The sequence below is a fragment of the Malaclemys terrapin genome, chromosome 9 (assembly GCF_027887155.1).
Source record: "Malaclemys terrapin pileata isolate rMalTer1 chromosome 9, rMalTer1.hap1, whole genome shotgun sequence".
In the NCBI taxonomy this organism is placed as follows: domain Eukaryota; kingdom Metazoa; phylum Chordata; order Testudines; family Emydidae; genus Malaclemys; species Malaclemys terrapin.
In genome coordinates, this window is record NC_071513.1 from 49,261,533 (window position 1) to 49,289,248 (window position 27,716).

The 27,716-nt window shown below is 48.2% G+C and overlaps 1 protein-coding gene across 10 annotated transcripts in view; it reads left to right on the top strand.

The window, feature by feature from the left end:
- Window positions 1-27,716, top strand: part of SNED1 (sushi, nidogen and EGF like domains 1) — a 147,959-nt gene that overhangs the window by 25,638 nt on the left and 94,605 nt on the right. For all 10 annotated transcript variants that reach the window (XM_054040823.1, XM_054040830.1, XM_054040824.1 and 7 more), the window contains exon 2: window positions 25,779-26,066. In XM_054040823.1, the coding sequence (XP_053896798.1) occupies window positions 25,779-26,066 (288 nt within the window). The remainder of the gene's footprint in view (window positions 1-25,778; window positions 26,067-27,716) is intronic.

Genomic DNA, 27,716 nt, shown 5'->3' on the forward strand with positions numbered 1-27,716 from the left:
CCCTCCCTGCCATACTCCCCCACCCGGTTGTTGCTGAAAAATGTTCAGCTTTTGGTGACCAAAAATGTCTTGAAAAAACGTTTTGATTTTTAGCAACCTAAAGCTGGAATTTCAGCTGGTTGGGCCAAACTTTTCACTGAAACCAAATCCCCCAAAAGCCTCTGTAGGAAACTTGTCAAAATTGATCATTTTGTTATTTTTGTCAAGATGTCACATGGGGGGAAAAATCCTGAGCAGCTCTAATAATCCAGTGTTTCTCTTGCGATAAGCATGGGTGAGGGAGTTTCGGGCTTAGCAAGGAAAATAGGTCTATAACGCAGTAAGGAATTGACTATATATATTATTTGCTGGTCAGTTTTTTTGCATATGTATGAGTTTTGCACATCTCGCTCTCCGCCACTACCTAGGCACATCTAACTCCTTGGCTTTGGTGAGCTCCTCCCCTTCCCTCATGTCTCTCTGTTATTGCCCCACACCAATTAGCAGCAGTCCTGGCTTGTGCGGGATGCAGTGCAGCAGCATCTCCTGCTGGGGGGCTGAATCCATTATCCGTTCTCTGCTATTTGAAAGAAGCAGTGAGGGCAAGTGACAGGTGATCAATGATGTCTTGGTGGGATAAACACTGCACTGGGAGACCCCCGACCTAATCTGACGGGATGGGCTGTTTTCCAGAGCTCTGGTGAAAGGACAAGTCGCCTGAGAAGTGTGCACTGATACCAGTCCTATAAATGCTGCCCTTCAAGCGCAGCTGCAAACCCAGGCTCCTGGTTGGTTAGCAGAAAGCTGCCTCTGCCTGCCCTGCTCAGTGAAGCAACCTCAGCATTCCCATGGTGGAGAGCACTCAGCATGGACTGGGCTAGATCCTCAGCTGCTGGTCCCTTGAAGTCAATGGGGCTCCGTGGAGTTAGAGCAGCTGAAGCTCTGTGCACAATTGCCAGTTACATTGCCAGTAGTGCAGCTGGTGGCCATCTGCCTGCCAAAAAGACCCTTGTTTTGTGTCATTGGCAGTGTGGGGGCCCCAGGGCAGGGGCTGTCATGCAGTTTCCATCCCACTTCAGCGAGCCAAAGCACAGGAGAGTGAAAATGCAAATACACGGTGTGCATGTGAATCCTGGACAGCTGTATTTGGTTCACTAACCCAACATTGCAGCAGGAAAGAATGCAGGGGCCAGCTTTTCTGTTAGGGAACTGGCATCTGTGTGAGTTTAGCCCCTTGGGGCCAGCTTCCCGACTGCCACGTGCAGCCCCTGAGCCCTGTGCACAGTGGGTGTAAGATGCTCCTGCCAGGGGGAGTGAGTGGAGTGTTCAGACTGTGCACTGGTGTAAATTGCAACACAAGGTGCTGGGCAGGAGCGAATCAGAGCTAGGGAGTCCCTACTGTTCACTTCCCATAGATCAGTGGAGGAGTGAGGTAAGTGTCTGAGCACAGACTTGTCCTTTCCCCCTTTTGTCGAACTCCTGGGAGCTAGCATTTTTCTTACAGCCCCAGCTCCTAGCATCATGTGATCCTGTGAGAATCCCAGCGTACTGCTCTTTTCTACGTACACCTCTTGCCCTCCATACCACCAGAGAAAAGTATGAAAATGAGAACACCAAAAGGCAAATTTTATTGATTTTCTTTCTTTTAAATCTCATGATTTTTAAGACAATTTCATGACTCCTTTGGACCCTCATATAGAATTTTTGAGTGCTTGGAGTTGGTAATCCTGGACTTATTCCCATTTGTAAATATGACCTTTGTTGTGATCCATACATAAGAGGAGAGATGGCTGGGGCAGGCTATGGTCTCCTGTGCTGCAAGCCTAGAATCTGTCACCGTGTACATTTGGTGACTCCATTTAATAAAAGAATGAGTGATTGTGGAGAAGCTACTTACCAGGCATGTGTGTTTTAATGATAGCTGTGTTCTGAGGAACTAACAGAGACAATTCAGTGTAAATTCAGATACCAATTCACTTGGGGTGTTGAAGAGAATTACACTACAAAGTGGTGACTAATCCTGAGACTCATGTTAAATACCCCTCTTTACCTGTGTGAAATCTCCACTTCAATCTGTACATAAGACATTTTTGGGGGTAGTGGATTCTTTGAGTTGAAGTAAAGGTCCAGGTTTTTTGGTTTGGTATGATTGAATATATAAATGAACTACATAGTAAAGAGTATAGCTGGCCTCAACAGCCAGAGAAGTGTAGTGGGTATTTACTAGCAGTCCCTGTATGTTGGCAGTTTCATTCACAGAAGAGGTGCCCAGAGGATAGTGTGGGGGTGTAGATACTCCTTATAAATTTGAACAAATATATAAATGAATGATTAACTCTGTGTATTATGGTAGCACCAGAGACGTGACTCAGATCAGGACTCCAGGTGCTTGTTGCTGTACCTAGTAATAGACATTCCCTGCCCCAAAGAGCTTCTAAAAAGACATCTAGAAATCTAAGTAGACAAAAGGTGGGAGGGGAAACTGAGGCATAGAGGGGGAAAGTGACTTGCCCACAGTCCCACAGCCAATCACCAGTAGAGCTGGAAATAGAACCAAAGTCTCCTGACACCCAGTGTCCTATCCACGCTGCTGCTCTGAAGTGAAAAACCCTTGGATCTGTCTTGAGGATGGTTGCTCTTAGCTGCCATTACTACTGGATGTCATGGGACATACTGTTAGTGGTATTCTCTAGGGGATAAAATAGTGATGTTACTAAGAATAGTGACAGAGGGTCCTGTGGCACCTTTGAGACTAACAAACAGGACCCTCTGTTGCTTTTTACAGATTCAGACTAACACGGCTACCCCTCTGATACTTAAGAATAGTGGTAACATACTGGCTGTTCAAAACATGAGAAGCACACCAGAGCCTTATGGCATTGTTTGTCAGCATGATTCAGCCAAGAGACATTGGGACTACATTCCACAGAAAATAACTTGGCGTGGGGGTGGGAGGAAGCAATAGTGAAGAATTGTAAATTGCATCTTACACATAGTGGCACATTGAGAAACTCTGGACTTCCATTATTTCATGTGGATGTTTGTCCCTGCCAATCCCCATGCCCGGCTCTCCAGTTGATATTATTTCTAGAATTCTTATTCTGGAAATAAGGGATTCAACCCTCTGCTATAGAAATCAGGGCTTCTGAGAATAATGTGTGCAGTACTAATTTATATTCCGATGGCACATGAACCTAGGTCTGAATTTCAAGCAGAGTAAGCAAAGGTGTGGTCCTTGATTTCTATTAATGCGTGAATCAAGAGCTAAATCCTACACTAAAAAATTCACGCTTCAGTGGTGTTTGGCTTGGCAGCAAACAAACCAGGACAGCTTAAAGGAGCTAGAGTGCACTAAAAGGAAGAAAGGAGTGTGTTGAAGGGGCCCTCTGACTGGGTGTAACTTGAAAGGAAAGCTTAGCCTTTCATTAGCATAAAGACCTCTGCCTGCCAGCTCTGGGTGTGGCACGAGTAGCCATCTGCTGGAGCTGTGCAATTGCATTCTGTCTCTCCGTGCTGCACGGAGGAGCATTTGGTGAGCTGTGCTCCTTGAAACATGGAGTATTTGGTCAGCTTTCTATGCACAGTCCAGCCTCGCTCATGCACTAGAGACTTTGTTTTGTATTTTCGTGTGGTGCTTAGGTGAGGGTCCCTGAAGGACAGCTCTGAGAGCATACGGCCAAAGCCCAGCCTGCCGTTGGTCCCAGCAGCATGGAGCAGTAATGCTTGTGTAGACAAGCTGCCAACTTTTCACCTGCAGTGTGCCAAGCTGGGATACCTGCTGCCTTAATGGCAGAGGTGCCAAGGACCTGACGTTCCTGTTGACTTAAGTCGGAGCTGTGGATCCTTCCCCTCTTAAAATTAGGCACAAGGGCTCCACTGAAGTCAATGGGGGTTTTGCCATTGCTTTCAAATGGGGGCTGGGATTTCACCCGAGATGTCTCAAGTGGACACCCGAAATTAGGCTGGACCCTGCACTTGACAGGCCTGGGCAGACCGTTTTGCCTGTGCGGAGTCCCCTGGACTGACAGGTCTGCCCACAGGGATTAGACTGCTGGATCAGGGCCTTAGCACTCCAAATCCGACCTGCCCCGTCTATGTCCCTTGCCACAGGTACTGGCCATGTGCAGCTGTCATTTTGCTTGGTATGGTATTGACTATGTCATTAAGGGGAGATTTCAATAGGCATTTGGAGACTCAGTTCCCATTAATCAATGGCACCAATTAGGGGGAGGTGATTCACTTGCTCATACTTCCACAGGCCATGGAGCTGGGGGTGGCCGTGGCCCAACCACTTGTAAGCAGTGGTCCCGTACTAAGTCCAGAGCGTCGCTCTGGCTGTGTGGGCACAACGCCACTCAGATTTGACCTGGCTGTCCCTCCTTCCAGACAGAGGTGAGGCTGGGCCAAATGGCATTGTGACCTGGTGCATGGGGAGTCTGTTCCTGTGCGGTGGAGCATAGGGGAGGCTGCCCAGAACTCGACATCTGGCAGAACTGGCTCATGCACTGTGTGGGTAAGAGAGTGGGGAGACTTGCTGGCTGTGGGAGACCCAAGTCCCTGTGAGGTGCAGGGGCGGGGGGAGGGAGACAGAACAGAGTCCCTGCAGGGGGGCAGAGACCAAATCCCTCCCCCTTGAGAAATATCTGAAATGGTACCATTGCTGTTAACGGACCCTTCTCAGTAAAGTTGACTAGAATTCCTACCTCACAGTGGGCTGGGTCTGTATTTCAGAGGGGATGGCCTGATGCACAGCTTAGCTCTGGATTCCCTGCGATTGAAGACTAATGAAGGGGCGGGCTCTATTCTGCCACCCTTCCTCCTTCCCTGTTGTGCTCAGTGCAGGGCATGTTACTAGTCAGTGGGAAGAATGGTGGCAATAGGATGCCAGTAATACCTAGCTCTGACAGCCATAGTTCTCAAAGTGCTGTACAAAGGAGGACAGCATCACTAGCCCCATTTTACGGATGGGGAAACTGAGGCAGAGAGGGGTACAGGGACTTGCCTATGCTCACCCAGCAGGTCAGTGGCAGAGGTGGGAGGGGGGAGGAACAGGTCTCTTGAGTCCCAGTTCAATGCTCTATCCATTAGGCCATGTAAAATCAGGACCAGGTTTTGCTGAAACATGGTAGCTCCGTTGGTCTGGAAATGATACTCCCTTTTATCCCCCTTTCCTCAGCTCCTGGTGCTGGTGGATAATCTACAATGCTCCCCCCAAGGACTGGGTTGAGTTGTTTGTTTGCACTCCCAGATGGAGCTCAGGACCATCCTGTTTATAGCTTTAAAGCTGTTGGCCAGGACACTCCAAGGGATCATCTGGAACCAGTAAAGCCGTTTATTGGCATCCATGCATTTGTAGCAATGTGATTTTTTTCCAGATAAAGACTGTGGTTCTAATTAGGGCTGTCAAGCGATTTAAAAAATTAATTGTAATTAATCGCACTGTTAAACAATAATAGAACACCCTTTATTTAAATATTTTGGATGTTTTCTACATTTTCAAATATATTAATTTCAATTACAACACAGAATACAAAGTGTACAGTGCTCACTTTATATTTATTTTTTATTATAAATATTTGCCCTGTAAAAAACAAAAGAAATAGTCTTTAAGATGCTACCAGACTCCTTACTAACAGATTTATTTGGGCATAAGCTTTCATGGGTAAAAACCTCACTTCTTCAGATGCATAGAGTGAAAGTGAGATGAGCTTTTACCCACGAAAGCTTATGCCCAAATAAATCTGTTAGTCTTTAAGGTGCCACCAGACTCCTTGTTGTTTTTGTAGATACAGACTAACACGGCTACCCCCTGATAAAAGAAATAGTATATTTCAAGTCACCTAATATTACAGTATTGTAGTGTAATCTCTTTTTAATGAAAGCTGAACTTACAAATGTAGAATTATGTACAAAAAGTAACTGCACTCAAAAAATAAAACAATGTAAAACTTTAGAACCTACAAGTCTACTCAGTCCTACTTCAGACAAATCGCTCAGACAAACAAGTTTGGTTACAATTTGCAGGAGATAATGCTGCTCACGTCTTGTTTACAGTGTCACCTGAAAGTGAGAACAGGCGTTCGCATGGCATTGTAGCCGGCATGGCAAGATATTTACGTGCCAGATGCGGTAAAGATTCAGATGTACCTTCATGCTTCAACCACCATTCCAGAAGACATGCATCCGTGATGATGATGGGTTCTGCTCGATAACGAGCCAAAGCAGAGCGGACCGACGCATGTTAATTTTCATCATCTGAGTCAGATGTCACCACCAGAAGGTTGATTTTCTTTTTTAGTGGTTCAGGTTCTGTAGTTTCCACACCGGAGTGTTGCTCTTTTAAGACATCTGAAAGCATTCTTCACACCTCATCCCTCTCAGATTTTGGAAGTCACTTCAGATTCTTAAACCTAGGGTCGAGTGCTGTATCTATCCTAAGAAATCTCACATTGGTACCTTCTTTGTGTTTTGTCCAATCTGCTGTGAAAGTGTTCTTAAAACAAACATGTGCTGGGTCATCATCCAAGACTGCTATAACGTGAAATATATGGCAGAATGCGGGTAAAACAGAGCAGGAGATATACAATTCTCTCCCAAGGAATTCAGTCACAAATTTAATTAACACATTATTTTTTTTAACGAGCATCATCAGCATGGAAGCAGATCCTCTGGAATGGTGGCCAAAGCATGAAGGGACATATGAATGTTTAGCATATCTGGCATGTAAATACCTTGCAACACCAGCTACAAAAGTGCCATGCAAACACCTGTTCTCACTTTCAGGTGACATTGTAAATAAGATGCAGTCAGCAGTATCTCCTGTTAAAGTAAACAAACTTGTTTGTCTTAGCAATTGGCTGAACAAGAAGTAGGACTGAGTGAACTTGTAGGCTCTAAAGTTTTAAATTGTTTTGTTTTTGAGTGCAGTTACGTAACAACAACAACAAAAATCTACATCTGTAAGTTACACTTTCACAATAAAGAGATTGCACTACAGTACTTGTATGAGGTGAATTGAAGAATACTATTTATTTTGTGTGGCAAATTGCCAGCACTACTATGATGGGTCTCTCACTCTCACTTCTTGTGGGGGGGGGGGGGAGGTTCAGGGCACCGTTTCTTGCCCCTGTAGTGGGATATTAACTGCCCCACTAGTGTCCTAGAGGAGGGGAATGGAGAGGGAGGGACCCGGGCCCGCCCTCTACTCCAGGTCCCAGCCCAGGGGCCCTAGGGATAGTGGTAAACCACTTGAACTAGTGGTTCCTTCCCCTGGGCTATTTCCCTATCCTGCCCTCCCTCTGTACAAGCCAGGTGTCCCTTCATCTAGGGTCTTGGTCTTCTTAACCCACCACAGCACTGCTCCAACACCAATCCACTCTGCTTCAACTCCTTCCCCTGTCTGATTGAAGCAGGGGGGTTTTATCAGGTGACTGGCTTCAGGTGCTTTAATTGGCTTCAGGTGTTTTAATTAATCTATAGCAAACTTTCTTTCCTCTACAGGGAATAAGGCTCCCTTCTAACCCTCTCCTGCTGCCCTCTGGCCATGCTGTATCACATTTGTTTATCATTTTTACAGTGTAAATATTTGTAATCAAAGATAATAATATAAAGTGAGTACTGTACACTTTGTATTCTGTGTTGTAATAGAAATCAATATATTTGAAAATGTAGAAAAACATCTGAAAATATTTAATCAATTTCAATTGGTATTCTATTCTTTAACAGTGTGATTAATCTCAATTAATTTTTTTAATCGCAGTTAATTTTTTGAGTTAGTCACGTGAGTTAACTGTGATTAATTGACAGCCCTAGTTCTAATTGTAGTGGAAGAGGTCCTCTGATTCCTAATCACACTGCTTGCCATGGCATACTTAGCTTCAATGGATAGTTTGTATTGCCTGAGCAATTGATGTCTGAAATGTGTTTGTCTGAGTGGTTCTCGTTTGATCATTTTTCCTGGATGTTTTTTTGTTTGTGGTCTGTTTTTTGGTTTTGGGGTGGGGGGGGTAATTGTTCCTGGGTTTAATTGGGAATTTTTTTCATCATTGTTTTAGTTTTGTTTGTTGTTTTTATCCCTTTTCCTGTGTTTGTTTTTAGAATCATAGAATATCAGGGTTGGAAGGGACCTCAAGAGGTCATCTAGTCCAACCCCCTGCTCAAAGCAGGACCAATTCCCAACTAAATCATCCCAACCAGGGCTTTGTCAAGCCGGGCCTTAAAAATCTCCAAGGAAGGAGACTCCACCACCTCCCTAGGTAATGCATTCCAATGCTTCACCACCCTCCTAGTGAAATAGTGTTTCCTGATATCCAACCTGGACCTCCCCCACTGCAACTTGAGACCATTTCTCCTTGTTCTGTCATCTGCCACCACTGAGAACAGCCGAGCTCCATCCTCTTTGGAACCCCCCTTCAGGTAGTTGAAGGCTGCTATCAAATCCCCCCTCATTCTTCTCTTCTGGAGACTAAACAATCCCAGTTCCCTCAGCCTCTCCTCATAAGTCATGTGCTCCAGCCCCCTAATGATTTTTGTTGCCCTCCGCTGGACTCTTTCCAATTTTTCCACATCCTTCTTGTAGTGTGGGGCCCAAAACTGGACACAGTATTCTAGATGAGGCCTCACCAATGTCGAATAAAGGGGAACGATCACGTTCCTCGACCTGCTGGCAATGCCCCTACTTATACAGCCCAAAATGCCGTTAGCCTTCTTGGCAATAAGAGCACACTGTTGACTCATATCCAGCTTCTCGTCCACTGTGACCCCTAGGTCCTTTTCTGCAGAACTGCTACCTAGCCATTTGGTCCCTAGTCTGTAGCAGTGCATGGGATTCTTCCGTCCTAAGTGCAGGACTCTGCACTTGTCCTTGTTGAACCTCATCAGGTTTCTTTTGGCCCAATCCTCTAATTTGTCTAGGTCCCTCTGTATCTGATCCCTACCCTCTAGTGTATCTACCAGGCCTCCTAGTTTAGCATCATCTGCAAACTTGCTGAGAGTGCAGTCCACACCATCCTCCAGATCATTAATAAAGATATTAAACAAAACCGGCCCCAGGACCGACCTTTGGGGCACTCCGCTTGAAACCGGCTGCCAACTAGACATGAAGCCATTGATCACCGTCCGATGATCTAGCCAGCTTTCTATCCACCTTACAGTCCATTCATCCAGCCCATACTTCTTTAACTTGGCGGCAAGAATACTGTGGGAGACCGTATCAAAAGCTTTGCTAAAGTCAAGGAATAACACATCCACTGCTTTCCCCTCATCCACAGAGCCAGTTATCTCATCATAGAAGGCAATTAGGTTAGTCAGGCACGACTTCCCCTTCGTGAATCCATGCTGACTGCTCCTGATCACTTTTCTCTCCTCTAAGTGTTTCATAATTGATTCCTTGAGGACCTGCTCCATGATTTTTCCAGGGACTGAGATGAGGCTGACTGGCCTGTAGTTCCCCGGATCCTCCTTCTTCCCTTTTTTAAAGATGGGCACTACATTAGCCTTTTTCCAGTCATCTGGGACCTCCCCCGATCGCCATGAGTTTTCAAAAATAATGGCTAATGGCTCTGCAATCTCATCCGCCAACTCCTTTAGCACCCTCGGATGCAGCGCATCCGGCCCCATGGACTTGTGCACGTCCAGTTTTTCTAAATAGTCCCGAACCACTTCTTTCTCCACAGAGGGCTGGTCACCTTCTCCCCATATTGTGCTGACCAGTGCAGCAGTCTGGGAGTGGACCTTGTTCGTGAAGACAGAGGCAAAAAAAGCATTGAGTACATTGTATCAGAGGGGTAGCCGTGTTAGTCTGAATCTGTAAAAAGCAACAGAGGGTCCTGTGGCACCTTTGAGACTAACAGAAGTATTGGGAGCATAAGCTTTCGTGGGTAAGAACATCACTGCATCTGAAGAAAAGCTTATGCTCCCAATACTTCTGTTAGTCTCAAAGGTGCCACAGGACCCTCTATTGAGTACATTAGCTTTTTCCATATCCTCTGTCACTAGGTTGCCTCCCTCATTCAGTAAGGGGCCCACACTTTCCTTGACTTTCTTCTTGTTGCTAACATACCTGAAGAAACCCTTCTTGTTACTCTTAACATCTCTTGCTAGCTGCAACTCCAAGTGTTATTTGGCCTTCCTGAATTCACTCCAGCATGCCTGAGCAATATTTTTATATTCCTCCCTGGTCATTTGTCCAATCTTCCACTTCTTGTAAGCTTTTTTGCGTTTAAGATCAGCAAGGATTTCACTGTTTAGCCAAGCTGGTCGCCTGCCATATTTACTATTCTTTCTACACATTGGGATGGTTTGTTCCTGCAACCGCAATAAGGATTCTTTAAAATACAGCCAGCTCTCCTGGACCCCTTTGCCCTTCATGTTATTCTCCCAGGGGATCCTGCCCATCTGTTCCCTGAGGGAGTCAAAGTCTGCTTTTCTGAAGTCCAGGGTCCGTATTCTGCTGCTCTCCTTTCTTCCTTGTGTCAGGATCCTGAACTCTACCATCTCATGGTCACTGCCTCCCAGGTTCCCATCCACTTTTGCTTCCCCTACTAATTCTTCCCTGTTTGTGAGCAGCAGGTCAAGAAAAGCTCTGCCCCTAGTTGGTTCCTCCAGGACTTACACTAGGAAGTTGTCCCCTACACTTTCCAAAAACTTCCTGGATTGTCTGTTCACCGCTGTATTGCTCTCCCAGCAGATATCAGGGTGATTAAAGTCCCCCATGAGAACCAGCGATCTAGCAACTTTTGCTAGTTGCCAGAAGAAAGTCTCGTCCACCTCACCCCCTGGTCTGGTGGTCTATAGCAGACTCCAACCACGACATCACCCTTGTTGCTAACACTTCTCAACTTTATCCAGAGATTCTGGTTTTTCTGCAGTTTCATACCAGAGCTCTGAGCAGTCATACTCCTCTCTTACATACAATGCAACTCCCCCATCTTTTCTGCCCTGCCTGTCCTTCCTGAACAGTTTATATCCATTCATGACAGTACTCTAGTCATGTGAGTTATCCCACCAACTCTGTTATTCCAATCGCATCATAGTTCCCTGACTGTGCCAGGACTTCCAGTTCTCCCTGCTTGTTTCCCAGGCTTCTTGCATTTGTGTATAGGCACTTAAGATAACTCCTTGATCGTCCCTCTTTCTCAATATGAGACAGGAGTCCTCCCCTCTTGCGCTCTCCTGATTGTGCTCCCTCCCAGGATCCCATTTCCCCACTTACCTCAGGGCTTTGGTCTCCTTCCCCCGGTGAACCTAGTTTAAAGCCCTCCTCACTAGGTTAGCCAGCCTGCTGGCGAAGACGCTCTTCCCTCTCTTTGTTAGGTGGAGCCCGTCTCTGCCTTCCTCCTTCTTGGAACACCACACCATGGTCGAAGAATCCAAAGCCTTCTCTCCGACACCACCTGCGTAGCCATTCGTTGACTTCCACGATTCGACGGTCTCTACCCAGGCCTTTTCCTTGCACAGGGAGGATGGACGAGAACACCACTTGCGCCTCAAACTCCTTTATCCTTCTTCCCAGAGCCACGTAGTCTGCAGTGATCCGCTCAAGGTCATTCTTGGCAGTATCATTGGTGCCCACGTGGAGAAGCAGGAAGGGGTAGCGATCCGAGGGCTTGATGAGTCTCGACAGTCTCTCAGTCACATCGTGTATCCTAGCTCCTGGCAAGCAGCAGACCTCTCGGTTTTCCTGGTCGGGTTGGCAGATAGATGACTCAGTCCCCCTGAGGAGGGAGTCCCCGACCACCACCACCCTCCTCCTCCTCTTGGGAGTGGTGGTTGTGGAACCCCCATCCCTAGGACAGTGCATCTTTTGCCTTCCAATCGATGGAGTCTCCTTCTGCTCTCTTCCCTCAGATGGGTCATCTAGTCCACTCTCCACATTAGTACCTGTAGAGAGAACATGGAAACGATTGCTCACCTGTATCTCCATTGCTGGTGCATGGACGCTCCTCTTTCTCCTTCTGGAGGTCACATGCTGCCAAACCTCTTCACAATCCTTCTGTCCCTGCTGCGCCTGCTCTGAATCTTCAGAACATTGTGGCTGTAGAAGCATCTCCTGACGTCTGTCCAGGAAATCTTCATTTTCCCTTATGCAACGCAGAGTCGATACTCGTTTCTCCAGCCCTTGAACCTTCTCTTCCAATATGGAAACCAGCTTGCACTTTGTGCAGACAAAGTCGCTTCTGTCCTGTGGAAGAAAGACAAACATGGCACAACCTGTGCAGGTTACAACAGCTGATCGCTCACCTTCCATATCACCGTCCTCCTAAGAGCTTCCTCAACTGTTACAGGAACTACTCAGGGAAACCTGCAGATGAACGCCTCAGTGAGCTCTCCCCAGGCGAACTCCCTCTGTTAGCCTCTGCTGTTCGCCGCTCAGCTGGTTTGCTGCTGACTGCCCTTATATACCAGTCAGGCCCACTCAAGGCCCACCTGGAACAAAGCACTCCCAATTCACACTTTTCAAACAAACAAGCAAGCAATCAAGCACACGGTCAAACTGACCAACTGTCCCAGCAGCAGACACTCAGGTACTCACCAACACAGCCCCCCTAATGCAGCACTTAGCATACCTACTCTCGGACAGCTCCCAGGCAAACTCCCTCTGTTAGTCTCTGCTGGAACAAAACTATAAAGTTTTTATAGTTTATGAAATCAGTTTCTTAATGAATGCGTCATCCATGCCACACGTAATCACCAGGTGGCTCTTTGGAGTTCAGACATATGACAGCAATTAGAAAGGTGGCATTCTACCCGCAAAAGGTTGGAAGACCCCTTCAGAAATGGCCACAGAGGGTGTATTGTGAAAATATGGCCCTTGGGTTTCTTACTCTGCTTTGCCTGCACAGTGAATGTGCATTAAAAAGGAATCTCGGTGCAAAGTCTTTGAGAAGCAGCTGCTGTTAGTAACAGGCAGCCATTTTTCAGAGTTTAACATCTTGGTTGTAGTGCTTTGTTTTTTTAAATTTCAGATTGATCCTAGACTCCTTCATTCTTTGTGTTATGGAGATTAGTATTCCATTGCACTAGACGCTGTACATAAGCACAGCCTGAGGCAGTCCCTACCCTAGAGTGCTTCCAATCAAAATAGACAAGACAACAGGTGGGAGGGGAAACTGAGGCACCAAGCAATGCAGGGATTTGCCCAAGGTCACACGGCAGCTCAGTGGCAGAGTCGGAATTGGAACCCAGATCTCCTGATTCCCAGTCCAATGCCCCATAGACCAAACCATCCTGCCTCTGTATGGATCATTGTCCTCTTCCAATGCTAAGTCCCTGCATCTCCTGTTGATTGCAGTGGGAGTGGTGAATGCTGGATATCTCTCAGCAAGAGGGCCCAGCAGATCTGCTGTGGTTGGCTCTAGGGGAGCTCTACAGCACAGATCTCATAAACTGTTTGTCATGGTGCCTGGAAGGACTCACAGCTGAGAATGCCAAACTCAGGACAGGCTGTCAGAAAATAGAGCAGACACCTCAAACTGGTAGTATATTCAATCATTAGATTTCACCAGGCCAGTAACAAAAGTTCACACCTAGACCACTATACTAGTTTTACCATAGAGTACAGGCAGTCCCCTTAGGCATCCCCACCCCTTTGTTCCACTCAGCCAAACTGGACTTTATTATTAAAACCAAATTCACCACACATTAGGTTCTTCCAGGCCCAGAGGGCTAGTCACTAACCAGGTCAATGGATTTTTCAGATCACACACCAAAAATAACGCTGTAGCCAATCCTTAGTAAACTAACTAAAGATTCATTAACTAAAAAAAAGAAATGAGTCATTAAAAGGTCAAAGCAGATAAAATATGTTACAGTGAATCAGATATGAGCCCAGTTGTTAGCAGAGATATATGGAGAATTAGCAGACATTCTGTCTATCAGAGTCCTTCCATGAACCTGTCAGGGTGTCCCAAAATGGCTTTTTGGGATCTCGGTCCAATGGCTCAAAACTCCCCCTGTTAGAGTTCAGCAGGTCAGAGATGTTGGATCAGTCCCATGAACCCGTGTTTATCGCTCTCTGGTACAGCGAGCAAGCAGACTGGTGTTCTCCCAGAAAGTCCTTCACAGCATGTTTGTTCCTCTGGTGAAGAACAGATACTTGAGTCTGTGAAAAGTTCCAATGGCACTTGCTTTGAAGAGTAAATGCTTCAGCCCTAAGGCTTCCATCTTGTACACACAATCGCCAAACCTATCTTCAGTAAGTAAATTCACACTGAAATGTTAAATTTGTACCTTTTGATCTAACGACAATTGAGTATAGTTGCATACATAATGTAAAGATAATATAGAGTTATAAGACATGAAAAGGATTTGGCAACGTCCTCACTATGGGGGGAGAGGGGGTTGATTTAAGATACGCAAATTCAGCTACGCGAATAGCGTAGCAGAATTCGATGTATCGGAGCCAACTTACCCCGCTGTGAGGATGGCGGCAAATTGACCTCCGCAGCTCCCCCGTCTACGGCGCTTACTCCTACCTCTGCTGGTGGAGTACAAGTGTCGATTTGGGGGATCGAATGTTGCGTCCCGATGAGACGCAATAATTCGATCCCCGAGAGATGGATTTCTACCCACCGATTCAGGCAGGTAGTGTAGCTGTAGCCTTAGCAACTCCAGGTTAATTTGGTTACTGCTGGTATACATCTAACAGGATGTAGGTAAATACAATTAACATCTATTCTTGACTTTTATCAACACAAGTGAATGGGCTTGTGCCTGCTAGCTTATTTAACATCCCTTTGTTATCCACACCCAGTGAATTAACATCACTTTGAGGTTGTGCCCTGGGCTGGCTAGTTGTCAGCCCCGCACAGTTTTATACCCATCGGCCACAGATAGGCCCCAATTCTGCCCACGTCTGCCTACCTTGGCACACAAATGCAGTCCTGGGGATTGGGGCCTACACCACAGACAAAGCAAGTTCAGCCCTGGCAGGAGAGGACCCTAGAAGTCAGAGTCCAGGATGACAATACTGACAAACCCTTCACTGTAGTGCCCCTGTTAGCCCAGGAGCAGTGTGGCATCGCAGAACCTCATGTCACAACTTGTATGGTTAGGGCAAGAATTTTTTTAAGTGGCTGCCAAAAGTTAGGCTCTTAACCCCAGACATGGGCACTCAAATCAGTGGCCTGCTTTTCTAAAGGGCTGAAGTCACTGTCACTGGGAGCTGCTGGATGCTCAGCACTCTTGAAAATCAAGCCATTTACTTAGATGCTGTAAATATTGAGCTAGGGTTGAGATTTGTCACAGAAGCCGGGGGGATTTAGACACCTCTTCATTTAAAAAGAATGACAGGGAAGCGTCTCAATCCCCTAGACTGATCTGAAATTTTCACTGTAGGGGCCTGACAGGCACCCACCCCTCCTTTAAAAACCTTCCCACCTTGCTACAATAATCAGAAGAATGTTGCTCTGTGGACATTGAAAAGTTACTAAGAATTTATGGAGCAGTAATTTTATTCCCCTTAGTTATGGCAATAATTCACCGTGTGTTTACACAGGAGGGGATACCTCAGCCAGAATACTGACTGGAGAGCTCTCCACACCAACCCCCAGCACTGCCATGTGCTCTGCTTGACTGTAGCCCTTTCACAAGGAACTGTAATGAGCAGGCTGGAAAGCCAGACTAGAGGGATTTCAGAGTAGCAGCCGTGTTAGACTAGAGGGAATTAACCATTTCCAGTGCTTAAACTTCTCATGAGGAAACAACCATGGATCCAGCTCTAACACTATGAGGCACTCTGGGTGTGCCCAAGGGAGTTAGAAGCATACATCACATTGATTTTTTCCGTTGGACTCATGTTCCTAACTCCTTTTAGCTGGTTTTAACCTCCACCCCTTGTCTTTATCTTCTGGGTATTCTGCGTTTCTGTATTTTCTCCTTATGTCTCTGAAGGTGATGGGGATTCTGTTCTTTGCTTGGCCTGTGCTAGCTACTGGAAAGGGCCGTGTGCATTCCCATTATATAGAACGGCAGAGTGTCACAACAGTGAGCAATTTTTTGGGTGCCCAACTGGAGTTGCCTTAGAGCAACATTCCTCTGAAATCAGGCTCCTAGGTGTCTCTTGTTAGGCACCCAAATCACTAACTGCTCTAGAAAATGGGGGCTGATACCTATGTCGAATCATAGCTTCCAAGACCCCACATTAGGGAGCCATCATCTAGTCTGACCTCTGCACAGGCCATTAAACCCCACCCAGTTACCCCGTGTTGAAAAATATAAAATAGTCAATTTAAAAACCTGTGTAGATATCAGCTGCCAACTAGACATGGACCATTGATCACTACCCGTTGAGCTCGACGATCTAGCCAGCTTTCTATCCACCTTATAGTCCATGGGATCAGGGATGGTGCTCTTTGCCTACATGCTGCACAGATGGGCTACAAAGAAAAGCTGAGCAGCTGGTGCGTTGCCAGCACTCTGTCCAACTTGCCGGTGGAGTTCTGGGGAAAGCACAATATCTGGTTAATGCCCAGGGGCAGATTCAGGTGGGAGAGCTTCCCTAAGTATAGGAGAATCCCTGATAGTGTAGGGCTGACATACCTGCCCGAGGAGGTGTGGTGGAAAGGATCCCCAGCCAGTATAACAGTCCATAGAGAGCCATTAATAGCTAGTGTGAATTAGAGCAACTCTGAGGCTGCTCTATGTTACACTAATGCAAAGGCAGGATATAGCCAGATTTGTCCTCTCACCACCTGGGTTCTGTATGAGCACGGCTCAGCCATACCCAAGGACTGGGCCTTCTCTCCCACTGCAACTTGAGACCATTGCTCCTTGTTCTGTCATCTGGTACCACTGAGAACAGCCTAGCTTCATCCTCTTTGGAACCTTCCTTCTGGTAGTTGAAGGCTGCTATCAAATCCTCCCTCATTCTTCTCTTCTGCAGACTAAATAAGCCCAGTTCCCTCAGCATCTCCTCGTAACTCATGTGTCCCAGCTCCCTAATAATTTTTGTTGCCCTCCGCTGGACTCTCTCCAATTTGTCCACATCCTTTCTGTAGTGGGGGGCCCAAAACTGGACACAGTACTACTGATATGGCCTCACCAATGCTGAATATAGGGGAATAATCACGTCCCTCAATATACTGGCAATGCTCCTACTAACGTAGCCCAATATGCCGTTAGCCTTCTTGGCAACAAGGGCACACTGTTCCCCAGGTCCTTTTCTGCAGAACTGCCGCTTAGTCGGTTGGTCTCCTGCCTGTAGCAGTGCATGGGATTCTTCCAGCACTGAGGGCTGCTCACCTCCTCCCCATACTGTGCTGCCTTGTCGTGAAGACCCAGGCAAAAAAAAAACCATTGAGTACTTCAGCTTTTTCCACATCATCTGTCACTAGGTTGCCTCCCCCATTCAGTAAGGGTCCCACACTTTCCCTGACCTTCTTCTTGTTGCTAACATACCTGTAGAAACCCTTCTTGTTACCCTTCACATCCCTTGCTAGCTGCAACTCCAATTGTGCTTTAGCCTTCCTGATTACACCCCTGCATGCTCAAGCATTTTTTTAAATACACCTCCCTAGTCATCTGTCCAAGTTTCCACTTCTTGTAAGCTTCCTTTTTGTGTTTAAGATCACTGAAGATTTCTCTGTTAAGCCAAGCTGGTGGCCTGCCATCTTTGCTATTCTTTCTGCACATCAGGATGGTTTGTTCCTGTGCCCTCAATAAGGCTTCTTTAAAATACAGTCAGCTCTCCTGGACTCCTTTCCCCCTCATATTAGCCTCCCAGAAGATCCTGCCCATCAGTTCCCTAAGGGAGTCAAAGTCTGCTTTTCTGAAGTCCAGGGTCTGTATTCTGCTGCTCTCCTTTCTTCCTTTTATCAGGAAAGCAAATATCTTGTGAGTGATCTGGTGCTAATAGAGGAGGGTGTAACGAGCACAGACTCACCTGGCGGCACCTCCTGCTGGTCATCTCGGAAATTAGCTCTCCAGCCATTGGAGTGCCCTCTGCAGGCTGGTGTCCCACTACCACTTGGCCCCCGTGTCCCTCCCAGACCTGGTGCCCTGTTGTCTGGGCTGCTGCCCTCTGGCAGTAACCCCTCACAGCTCTGGGTCTCCCCCTCCCAAGGGAACCCCCACCGACTATCCGTACTTTGGCTCAGTCTTGGCTACTGCCACTCCTCATCTAGCCCCTGCTCACTGGGGCAGACTGTAGTGTATAAGCCACTCATCACAGGCAAAGGGGTTCAGATGTGCTGCCTCTGGCTACCCGTGGGCTGCCCCCTGCAATCCAGTCCCTAATAGGCCTTACCCTGGACCTGCAGCCTGGGGCTTTCCTAGGCCAGAGCTCCCTGGCTCCCTTGGCCTTTCCCCAGCCCTGCTCCACTTCAGATACCTGGTTAAGCTCCCTGCAGCCAGGCCCTTCTCTCCCTGAACACAGAGAGAGAGTGCTGAGCGCCTGGCTCCCAGCCTTTTTATAGAGGCCAGCTGTGGCCTGATTGGGGTGTGGCCCAGCTGTGGCCACTTCCCCAATCAGCCCAGCTTTTAGAGCTGCAGCCCTCTCAAGGGCTGCTTTTACCCCTGCAGCCCTCTTTCAGGGCTGATTTCAAACCCTTCAGGGCAGGAGTGGGTGTTCACCCTGCTACAGAGGGGCATGGCACTGTAGTCCTCTTTCGCCCTCTTGCTGCATCCGCTGGGAAAAGTCACAGCACTGAATCCATTTCTTAAACCATGCTTCTCTTCAGCAGGGCCTCTCGGGAGGAGATGGGCTCTATCTCCTAAGCGCAGAGTGGAAAGGCACCTTTCCCTGTGAAATAATCCTCTCCCCCTTCCAGCTGCACACCCTTCGCAGGGTTCACTTCCCCTTTTCCCTGCTGCGCTGTAGCCGCCCGACCCAGCCCAGGCGCAGTGTGCTCAGTGCCTCCACACCCATTGCCCCACTGGTGTCCAGCACTTCCCAGGTTTGGGCTATTAGCTTGTAAACAAGGCAAGGACTATGACTCGATCCAGTTTCCATTCATCGTAGTGGAGCTGGATCAGGCCTCATGGAGCTCTGTCTTCTTGTACAGCACCATGCACAGCCCCGTGCTATCCTGACTCCCTCAGTACCCTTCTTGTAGCACTTCAGCTTCGTGCATCAGCCAGCTTCAGGAAGTATGGGCATGTGTCTCCTCTACACCATGGCCTATACGCAAGAAGGCAGGTCTTAAAAGGACAATTAGACTAGCACCTGGTAGTTTTGTAGCTCTTCGGTGCACAGTGGGAACTCCCCAGCAGTGTGTGTTACACCTCCTGTGATAGGCTGGGCAGATCAAAGGTAGGCTTCTTATTGCCCTTGTATAGAGCCTCCTCCTAAACGCAGCAAGTCATCGGGTTAGGGTAAGCAAGACAAATGTGTCACTAAAATCCCAGTAAGGTTAGTTGCAGAACAAAGCAAACATACAGAAAAGTGCTTCAATATGACCTCAAAGCTGATGTTCCTTTCTACAAACCTTGACTCCTGCTCTTCTATTTAGGAGAATGTCCCCAGCAATGTATTGTCAGTAAGAGCACTGGCTGAGGACCCCACTCCTCCTTCCCAACACGCTCTTTGGATGAGTCCCGAGTCCCAAGTCCCTGAAAACACAATCTAGCCATGTGCCCTGAAGGCAAATTCAATTTGCTTCAGCTAGGTCTTGCCTCCTGGTGAATATGTTAAACCCCAGCGCTGCAGCATAGTGAGTTACTTTGGCAGCCCCACGGTTTCACTCTCACAGACCATCCCAGGCCTGTAACTTTCATGCCATCAAAAGTCAAAGTCTAGTTCAGAGAAAATTTTCTGATCTCTTTGAAATCTAAAAGATCCCAGCTTGGCCCAAAGGTCCAGGTTCAGTGTGCAGTCCAAGTTGAGACACCCATCCCTTCTTTGATGTCTCTTCTTGCCATTTTACCCAGAGTGGGAACTTGATAGGCTTTAAGTTGTTCAAGAAATAGATGCCACTGTCAGGAAGGAGTTGTGCTATATGGGCAGCTGTTAGGGACTCAGGCAGGAAGGAGACTTAGGAGAACTTTCCATCACTCTCAGATTCTGCCTCTGGACTAATCACCAAAGTGCTAATCAAAGGGTCAAGAAATAAAGTCAAACCCTTTTGTATTTCAAACACTTCAGGGCCAGATCCTAAGCTGGCACAAATCATTTAAGTCATCAGGGCTATGTTGATTTGTGCCAACTGAGGATCTGACCCCAGCCTTCTTTTTGCTCTCGCTATGCACTTATCTGCACAAGGCTGAAGCTTCTTTTCCCTGGAATATTTTACCATTCCAGAGCTGTGCACATGACACACAAGGGACTAGCAGTGCAAGAGGGACTTCTTAGGATGGCAAGTGGTTGCTTTTCTCCTGGGCCTGGCTTCTCTTCCCAACATGGTTACATCTGATCAAACTCTCTCTGGGGTGGAAAGTGAAACCTTCTTTCCAAAACATTGGCACGTTGCATGGCAGCACGTTCAGTGCTGGGTTGGCTCCTTTTCTAACTTAGGCTCAAAGGCAGGGGCTGTGTGATCAGCAGCCATCACAGTGCACTCCCTGAACTCAGCACACCCTGGTATTCTCATTGGTGAGACTAATTTGTCACCTTTTCTCCCAGAGAATGGCCATGCGCCAGCACAGAGCTTTGCTGTGGTAGAGGACTGTTGTTGCAGAGGTCATTTATAATCCTTGTGCATCTGGTCATTGCTGAAATAATGAAGAAAGGGGTTCGTGCTGCCCCCTTCAGCCACCTGAGACCAGCAGGGTGCTGCAACTTCTCAGCAATTACAAGAGTCTTAATGAGTTGGTAATTTAGTGAAAGAGAGAAGCTGAGGGGCTCAGCTAGCCTGGGTAACTACCTGGGACCTGGCCACGTTGTCCAGGCAGGGGCGGCTCCTTGTATTTTGCCACCCCAAGCACGGCAGCCAGGCAGCCTTCTGCGGCATGCCTGCGGGAGGTCCACTGGTAACGCGGATTCAGCGGCATGCCTGCGGGAGGTCCGCTGGTAACGCGGATTCAGCGGCATGCCTGCGGGAGGTCCGCCAGTCCCATGCCTTCGGCGTACCCACCGCTGAATTGCTGCCAAAGCCGCGGGACCGGCGGACCTCCCGCAGGCATGCCGCCGAAGGCAGCCTGACTGCCGCCCTCACGGCGACCGGCAGGCCGCCCCCCGCGGCTTGCCGCCCCAGACATGCGCTTGGTGCACTGGTGCCTGGAGCCGCCCCTGTGTCCAGGGCTAGAAGAATGGAAATGAGGGGAACACAGCTGAGCTCCAAAAGTGTATGTTGGTAACATCTAGGTTGGACTATGGTAACTTGCTGCTTTTTGAGCTAGCAGATAAAATACTTTGTCTCTTTTGCCTTGCTGCAGCCAAGATTCCTGCATGTGTAATGCCGACAGACCCCCGTCATCGGCGAGCAGGATCAAACTGGGGATCTCTGGAGCTTAGTGCATGAACCCCTACAGCAAGAACTAAAAGCCAACTGGCTCTTAGCTAAAGCTGTAGAGCAGGCTCATTTAACTCTAAGTGGTCTCGCTGCTACTAGATGGGACAGAGCACCATGCCCAGGAGGTGTGTGGGTTACACATGCACCTCGGTTTTTATTCAGCTCAGTTTCGCTACTAGGGTGTCCTGGGAAAGGTCACCGCCCAGAAGAGTTTGGTTGACACTGCAGCTCTGGGTGGGGTCCTGTGTGCCTTACTGACTCCTTCTATGCCACCTGCAGTGCTCAGTCCTAGGCAGGCTCCTGGAGGGCCTCGCAGGAGCCACCCAGAAGAAGGGACAATTGGGGCATTTTGCCAGGCTCTGACAGAGTTTCTCCCTGGTTGGATATTGGAGATGGTCTCTTCCACACAAGACTCTTAGCCAAGGGCTAACAAAAAATTTGTGAAGAGCACCGTTCTTGCCAGTTGGAGCAGCCCAGACTGCATCATGTGACAGGACTTTTCCCAAGCCCCTCCCTGTGCAGGTTGTGCACAGAGTCCCCTTGAAGCTGTCCCCTCTTCTGACACTGGCTGACCACTGTGATTTCCCATCAAGAGAGGCAGTGGAGTTTTCAGGAACATAGCGTCAACTCTTCCAGCAAAGAGGGACTTGCTGTGGGCTGCTTTCCCAGTGGGGCTGCCTACCCTCCTTGCAGATAGTCCTGAGAAAGTGTGTGTGTTGGAATGAGAAAGCAAAGGAAGAGCTTTCCCCAGCTCCCTGCCCTTTGCAACATAGGGACCTGGGGCCCATGTGGCTTATTATGAGCTGGGGAAGAAGGAGCATTTTGGCGGCATCCTCTTGTGAGTTTGAGTCCCAGGATGGAATTCTTTTTCCTGATTTGGGCCAGAAGATTCTGTTTTCAGGACTAGCATCAAGACACCCACAGCAGCCACTCTGCCCCCCAGCCGGGAGTGATCAAGTCCCCAGCGCCCATTCTTGTCCCCGATCAGTTTTTTATGGTGTTTCCAGTTCTGCAGGGATTTGTTCTGGAGGGGTTCTGAATAGTAAAGCACTTTGGGACATGTGACACCAATCTCCTCCTGGGATGTAAGAGGACTAGACCATACTCTAAACAAAGCCTTGTTATTTCAATCTGTCAGGGCCAGATTCTAAGCCAAGGCACCTCCAGGACCCTCAGGTCCTCTGGGGCCCAGCAGGGCACCATGGCTGCTTGCCCCTATGCTGAGGGGGAGGCACCCATTTTGCAGTGACGTGTAATTCCACCCTCCCATCCGACAGCTCTGTGGACAGCTGCCCATCAGGGCAGTGGTGATAACCCTGGGGAAAGCAGTGAGACAGGGGCAGGGCAGGATGCCTGACCATCTCTCCTGAAAAGGAGCTGCCACCCCATGGCCTGGAGACAGGCAGTGCAGCCAAAAGCAATCTCCTCCAGGGCATCTGGGGAGGGGTGCAGCAGAGAGCCCCCAGCAGCTACACTTCCCCACCCCCAGCTAGGGAAGATCAAGACCCCAACCCCCTTTCTTGGCCCCTCCCTGTCTGCCCGGGGTTAAACTCCAGAAGGAGGAAAACCTATTAACGTGATGTGGGAATGGGTCTCTGCTCTTGAGGAATCACATCATTGGCCACGTTCTCCCCTCTTGCAGCATTAAAGCAGTGCTGTGCTCCATTCTGCTAGCTTGACGTGGGCCAGGAGGGGGTCTCTAGCCATCACTAATTAATTCTTTGGAAGGCCAACTTAAAAAAGCAAGTGACCCTGGAATACAATGGGCTGCCAAGATCAAGCCATGAGCCATGCCTGACCATTCTGGAAGTCATGGTTGCTGGTTGGTTTTGATGAGGTGGGGGGAATATGCTGGGAAAATGTACTGCCTCTTTGGAAGGTAGCTTGGCCTAGTGGCTAGGACATGGACTAGGACTAACAAGCCCTGGGCTCTGTTGCTAGCTCTTGCCTGCTTGGGCAAGTCCCTTTGCCATATGTGCCTCGGTTTCCCCACCTGTAAAACGGGCATAGTGATGCTGACCACCTTGTAAGGCACTGTTGGGGTCTACCCCGGAAAGTGTTAGCTAAGAGTGGGGTATTATTATGGTTATTTGATTGATTACTATTGTGTGTCGTTTGAGCCCCCAGTAGTTCCGGCTCCTGACTGATGTCTTGGGACACCAGTGTATTTGTGTTTCAGGGTCTGATCCTGTGCAGGCAAAACTCCCTTTTGGCCGTAATGAGGGTTTCCCATGCAGGAGCGGAACCCTTCTGTGCGCTGAGAACACGTACGGCCCAGTTCTCCATCGGTTACACCCTGATGGAATTGCCACTGGAGTCCATGGATGCTGCCCTCCTGTGACTCTTTGGCTTCGTTAAGTGTTCTCTGGTTCCTTTTGGGTGGTGGAGGGTGCAGGGCTCAGTGACAGACACTCCAGTTGTCACTAAAGGAGAGGCAGATGCCAAAAGAGCTGAGACGTACAAGCAATGCCACTGATGGAGAGCGAGGGGCTCCTTTGTAATACCTCTGCTCCTTGCCCTGTGGCTGCCAGGAAGAATCTGTTTGGTCTTGGAGGAGGCCATGGGGCTGCTCCAGAAATTCAGAGCTGGAAAGGAGGTGAGGCAAATGCACCAGCCTCTCCACCCTGTGGCAGCAAAGCCCAAATCCGACTTTCTAGCAGACATTGCTGAAAGCTGAGCGCAGCCTTGGAGCAGCCTAGACAGAACTGGTAGCAGCTGGCATTGCTGCTGGATCGTGCACAGAACACTGTCGAGCGATGGGCTGATGATATAAGGGAATGCATGGCTCTCTCCTATTAGTAGCCTCAGGATTTGATTGGCCTCACATCAAAGGTGAGATGAGATTGGTTTTGCTCCTGTCACTTGGGGGTGTTGGCAAACCTGTGCCATGATGCAGCGCACTGTGCGACTCAGTACTAGACTAACGGGTGTGGGTCAGGACTGCCAGGGATCAGCAGGGCAGCAGGAGGCCCAGCTCTGGCATGGCAGAGATGTCTGAGGTTCAGGTGTGCAGCTGGGGAGCCTGGGGCTGGAGAGCAGGGTCGAGTGCAGCAGGTCAGCACTGAGACGTCTGTGGGGATCTGAGTGTGAAAGGGCTGAGCAGCTCTCTGCTGTGCTGCAGCGGCTGCTGGGCCGATCCCCATCCCAGCAGCCAGCCTTGAACAGGGAGAGAAAGAAAACCTCTCCCTCACACTGCAAGATGAATCCCAGCCTATTTAAAGCGAGGAAGTGAAAGCCAGTTCCGCTGGCACCAACGCCTTCCCTCCCGGCAACGCGCAAACGACCCAAATGAACTGGGCGCTGTTTGTTTAAACTGCTGTGGCTGCTGCAGTTTTCTCAGCTGTTGCTCCTTCCTCTGGCCCATCTCCGGCAGGAGAACAGAGCCCGGTTTGTTCTGTCCTCCTTCCCAGACCCCCAGGCTATGGCTTTTCAACCCGCCCCTCAGTCACAGCCAGCGAGGGGCAAGACGGGCAGCAGAGCGAGGGGTGGCAGGGAGGGGCAGCCATTCCCTGGCAGGGCCTCAGCACGCCGTTTTTCATCTGCAGCCCATCAGCACCTAAGTGAGGGGCAGTCTGTGCTTCAAAGGGCAGGAAGGGGAAAAGCTCAAATGTTTATGGAAAAACTCTCTAAAATAAGAATCCAGCCCATGTCCTGCAGCCATCAGGCCATTCAGTCAGCCACAGCAAGGAAAGGCAGCTGTCTACTCCAGAAGGTCAAAGCATGAAAGAGTCACTCAACAGCTTGTAGGGAATGGTTTATGTCAGGCTCTTTGGCCCTGATCTGTGTATCTAAGGTACGTATATGGTCCTCATTACCATAGTAATGAGCACCTCACAACCTACAACATTCCTGGGAGGTGGGGCAGTGCTATCACCCCATTGTACAGACAGAGAACTGAGGCACAGATAGTCTAAGTCACTGGTTCTCAAACTAGGGCCGCTGCTTGTTCAGGGAAAGTCCCTGGCGGGCTGGCTGGTTTGTTTACCTGCCGTGTCCGCAGGTTCGGCTGATTGCAGCTCCCAGTGGCCGCGGTTCGCCGCTCCAGGCCAATTGGGGCGTCGGGAAGCGGTGTCCAGTAAGTCCCTCAGCCCGCGCGCTTCCTGCAGCTCCCATTGGCCTGGAGCGGTGAACCGCAGCCACTGGGAGCTGTGATCGGCCGAACCTGCGGACGTGGCAGGTAAACAAACCAGCCTGGCCCGTCAGGGGCTTTCCCGGAACAAGCAGTGGCCCTAGTTTGAGAACCACTGGTCTAAGTGACTTGCCCAAGATCATATAGGAAGTCTGTGGCAAAGCAGGGAACTGCACCCAGATCTCCCAATTCCTAGGCTAGTGCCCTACCCACTGGGAAATGCTTCCTCTCTCACACTGGCTGTCTCTTTCTCCCATGTCTAATTGTTCTTCTTCCCCTAATAGGTAAACAACAATGGAATCATCTCTTTCTTGAAGGAGGTTTCCCAGTTTACGCCGGTCGCTTTCCCAATCTCCAAAGACCGGCGTGTGGTAGCAGCTTTCTGGGCTGATGTGGATAACCGACGGGCAGGTGAAGTGTATTACCGGGAAAGTAAGGACCAGACCATCTTGGAGAGAGCCACCAAGGACATCGGACAGTATTTCCCTGAATTCCTGGAGTTCTCTGCCGTATGGGTTTTTGTGGCCACCTGGCACCGGGTGACCTTCTTTGGAGGAAGTTCCTTTTCTCCAGTGAGTTGTTGGCATTCAATGCTGGGTGGAGGATGGGATGGGAAAGGGTCAAGGTATGGAGTCCTATATTATGCTCTCTGAGTTGCCCAAAGTAATTAAATTTGACCTAGCTAAGACCTCTCAGAGTCTAGAACTCAAAGGCAGACCCCTCTCACCTGCACAGCTGCACTTAGGAACTAAGGAACTGCGGATATTAATGAGGGAGTTTATATTAGAAATTTCATCAGAAAAATGTGAGTGATAATTTGGAATAATTTAAGAACACCTTATTACATGCCTAAAAAGTCACAATCCCGCAATTGAGGAAGATGACCTATTGGTTAAAAAATTGACCTGATTTAGAGCAGAAGTGAAGACAGCAATAAAATATATATATATACATACATAAAATGGAAGAAGAGGGAAGTTAATAGTAACAAATATAAATCAGAAGTTAGGAATTGTAGAAAATTGATAAGGGAACCAAAGGGACGTAAGTAGAAATGTATGGCCAGCAGAGTTAAGGACAATAAGAAGCAATTTTTAAAAATATATTAGGAACAAAAAGAATCCTGACAAAGATATTGGTCCATTACTAGATGGAAATGGTAGAATTATTGATAATAATGCAGAAAAGGCAGAAGTGATCCAAAAATATTTCTCTTCTGTATGTGGGGAAAAAACAGATGATATAGTCTCATCAGATGGTGATCTCTTTCTATTCCTCTAGTATCTCTGGAGGATATTAAACAGAAACTACTGAAGTTAGACATTTTTAAACTAGCAGATCCAGATAAGTTGCATCCAAGAATTTTAAAAGAACTGGCTGAGGAGCTCGCTGGCCCATTAATGCTGATTTTCAATAAGTCTTGGAGTACTAGGGAAGTTCTGGAAGAAAACTAACGATATGTCCAATTTTTAAAAAGGATAAACAGGGCGACCAGGGTAATTATAGGTCTGTCAGCCAGACATCGATCCCGGGCAAAATAATGGAGCAGCTGATACAGGACTCGATTAATAAGGAATTAAAGGAGCGTAATGTAATTAATGCAAATCAACATAGATGTATGGAAAACAGAGCCAGTTGAACTAGCTTGATATCTTTTTTTGATGAGATTACAATTTTGATTGATAAAGGTAAAAATGTTGACATAATATGCTTAGACTTCTTTGAGACAGACAAGGCGAGTGAGTTCATATGTTTTATTGGACCAGCTTCTGTTAGTGAAAGAGACAAGCTTTCGAGCTCACACAGAGCTGCTCTTCAGGTCTGGGAAAGGTACTCAGAGTATCACAGGTCACAGCTAAATACAAGGTGGAACAGATTGCTTAGCATAAGGATTTAACACATATTTCAACGGACCATTCAAGGTGCAGTGGCCTGTTAATGCTCCACCATTCAGAGAGGGGGAAGAAAAGGGGGAAGGCAGGTGGGAGGAGTTGTTAATGGGTTACAGATTGTTGTAATAAGCCATAAATCCAGTCTACCTGTTCAGTCCATGGTTTTAAGTGTCTAGTAAAGTTATGAATTCGTATGTAGCAGGGGTAGGCAACCTATGGCACTCATGCCAAAGGCGGCACGTGAGCTGATTCACACTGCACAGGTCCTGGAAACCGGTCCGGGGGGCTCTGCATTTTAATTTAATTTTAAATGAAGTTTCTTAAACATTT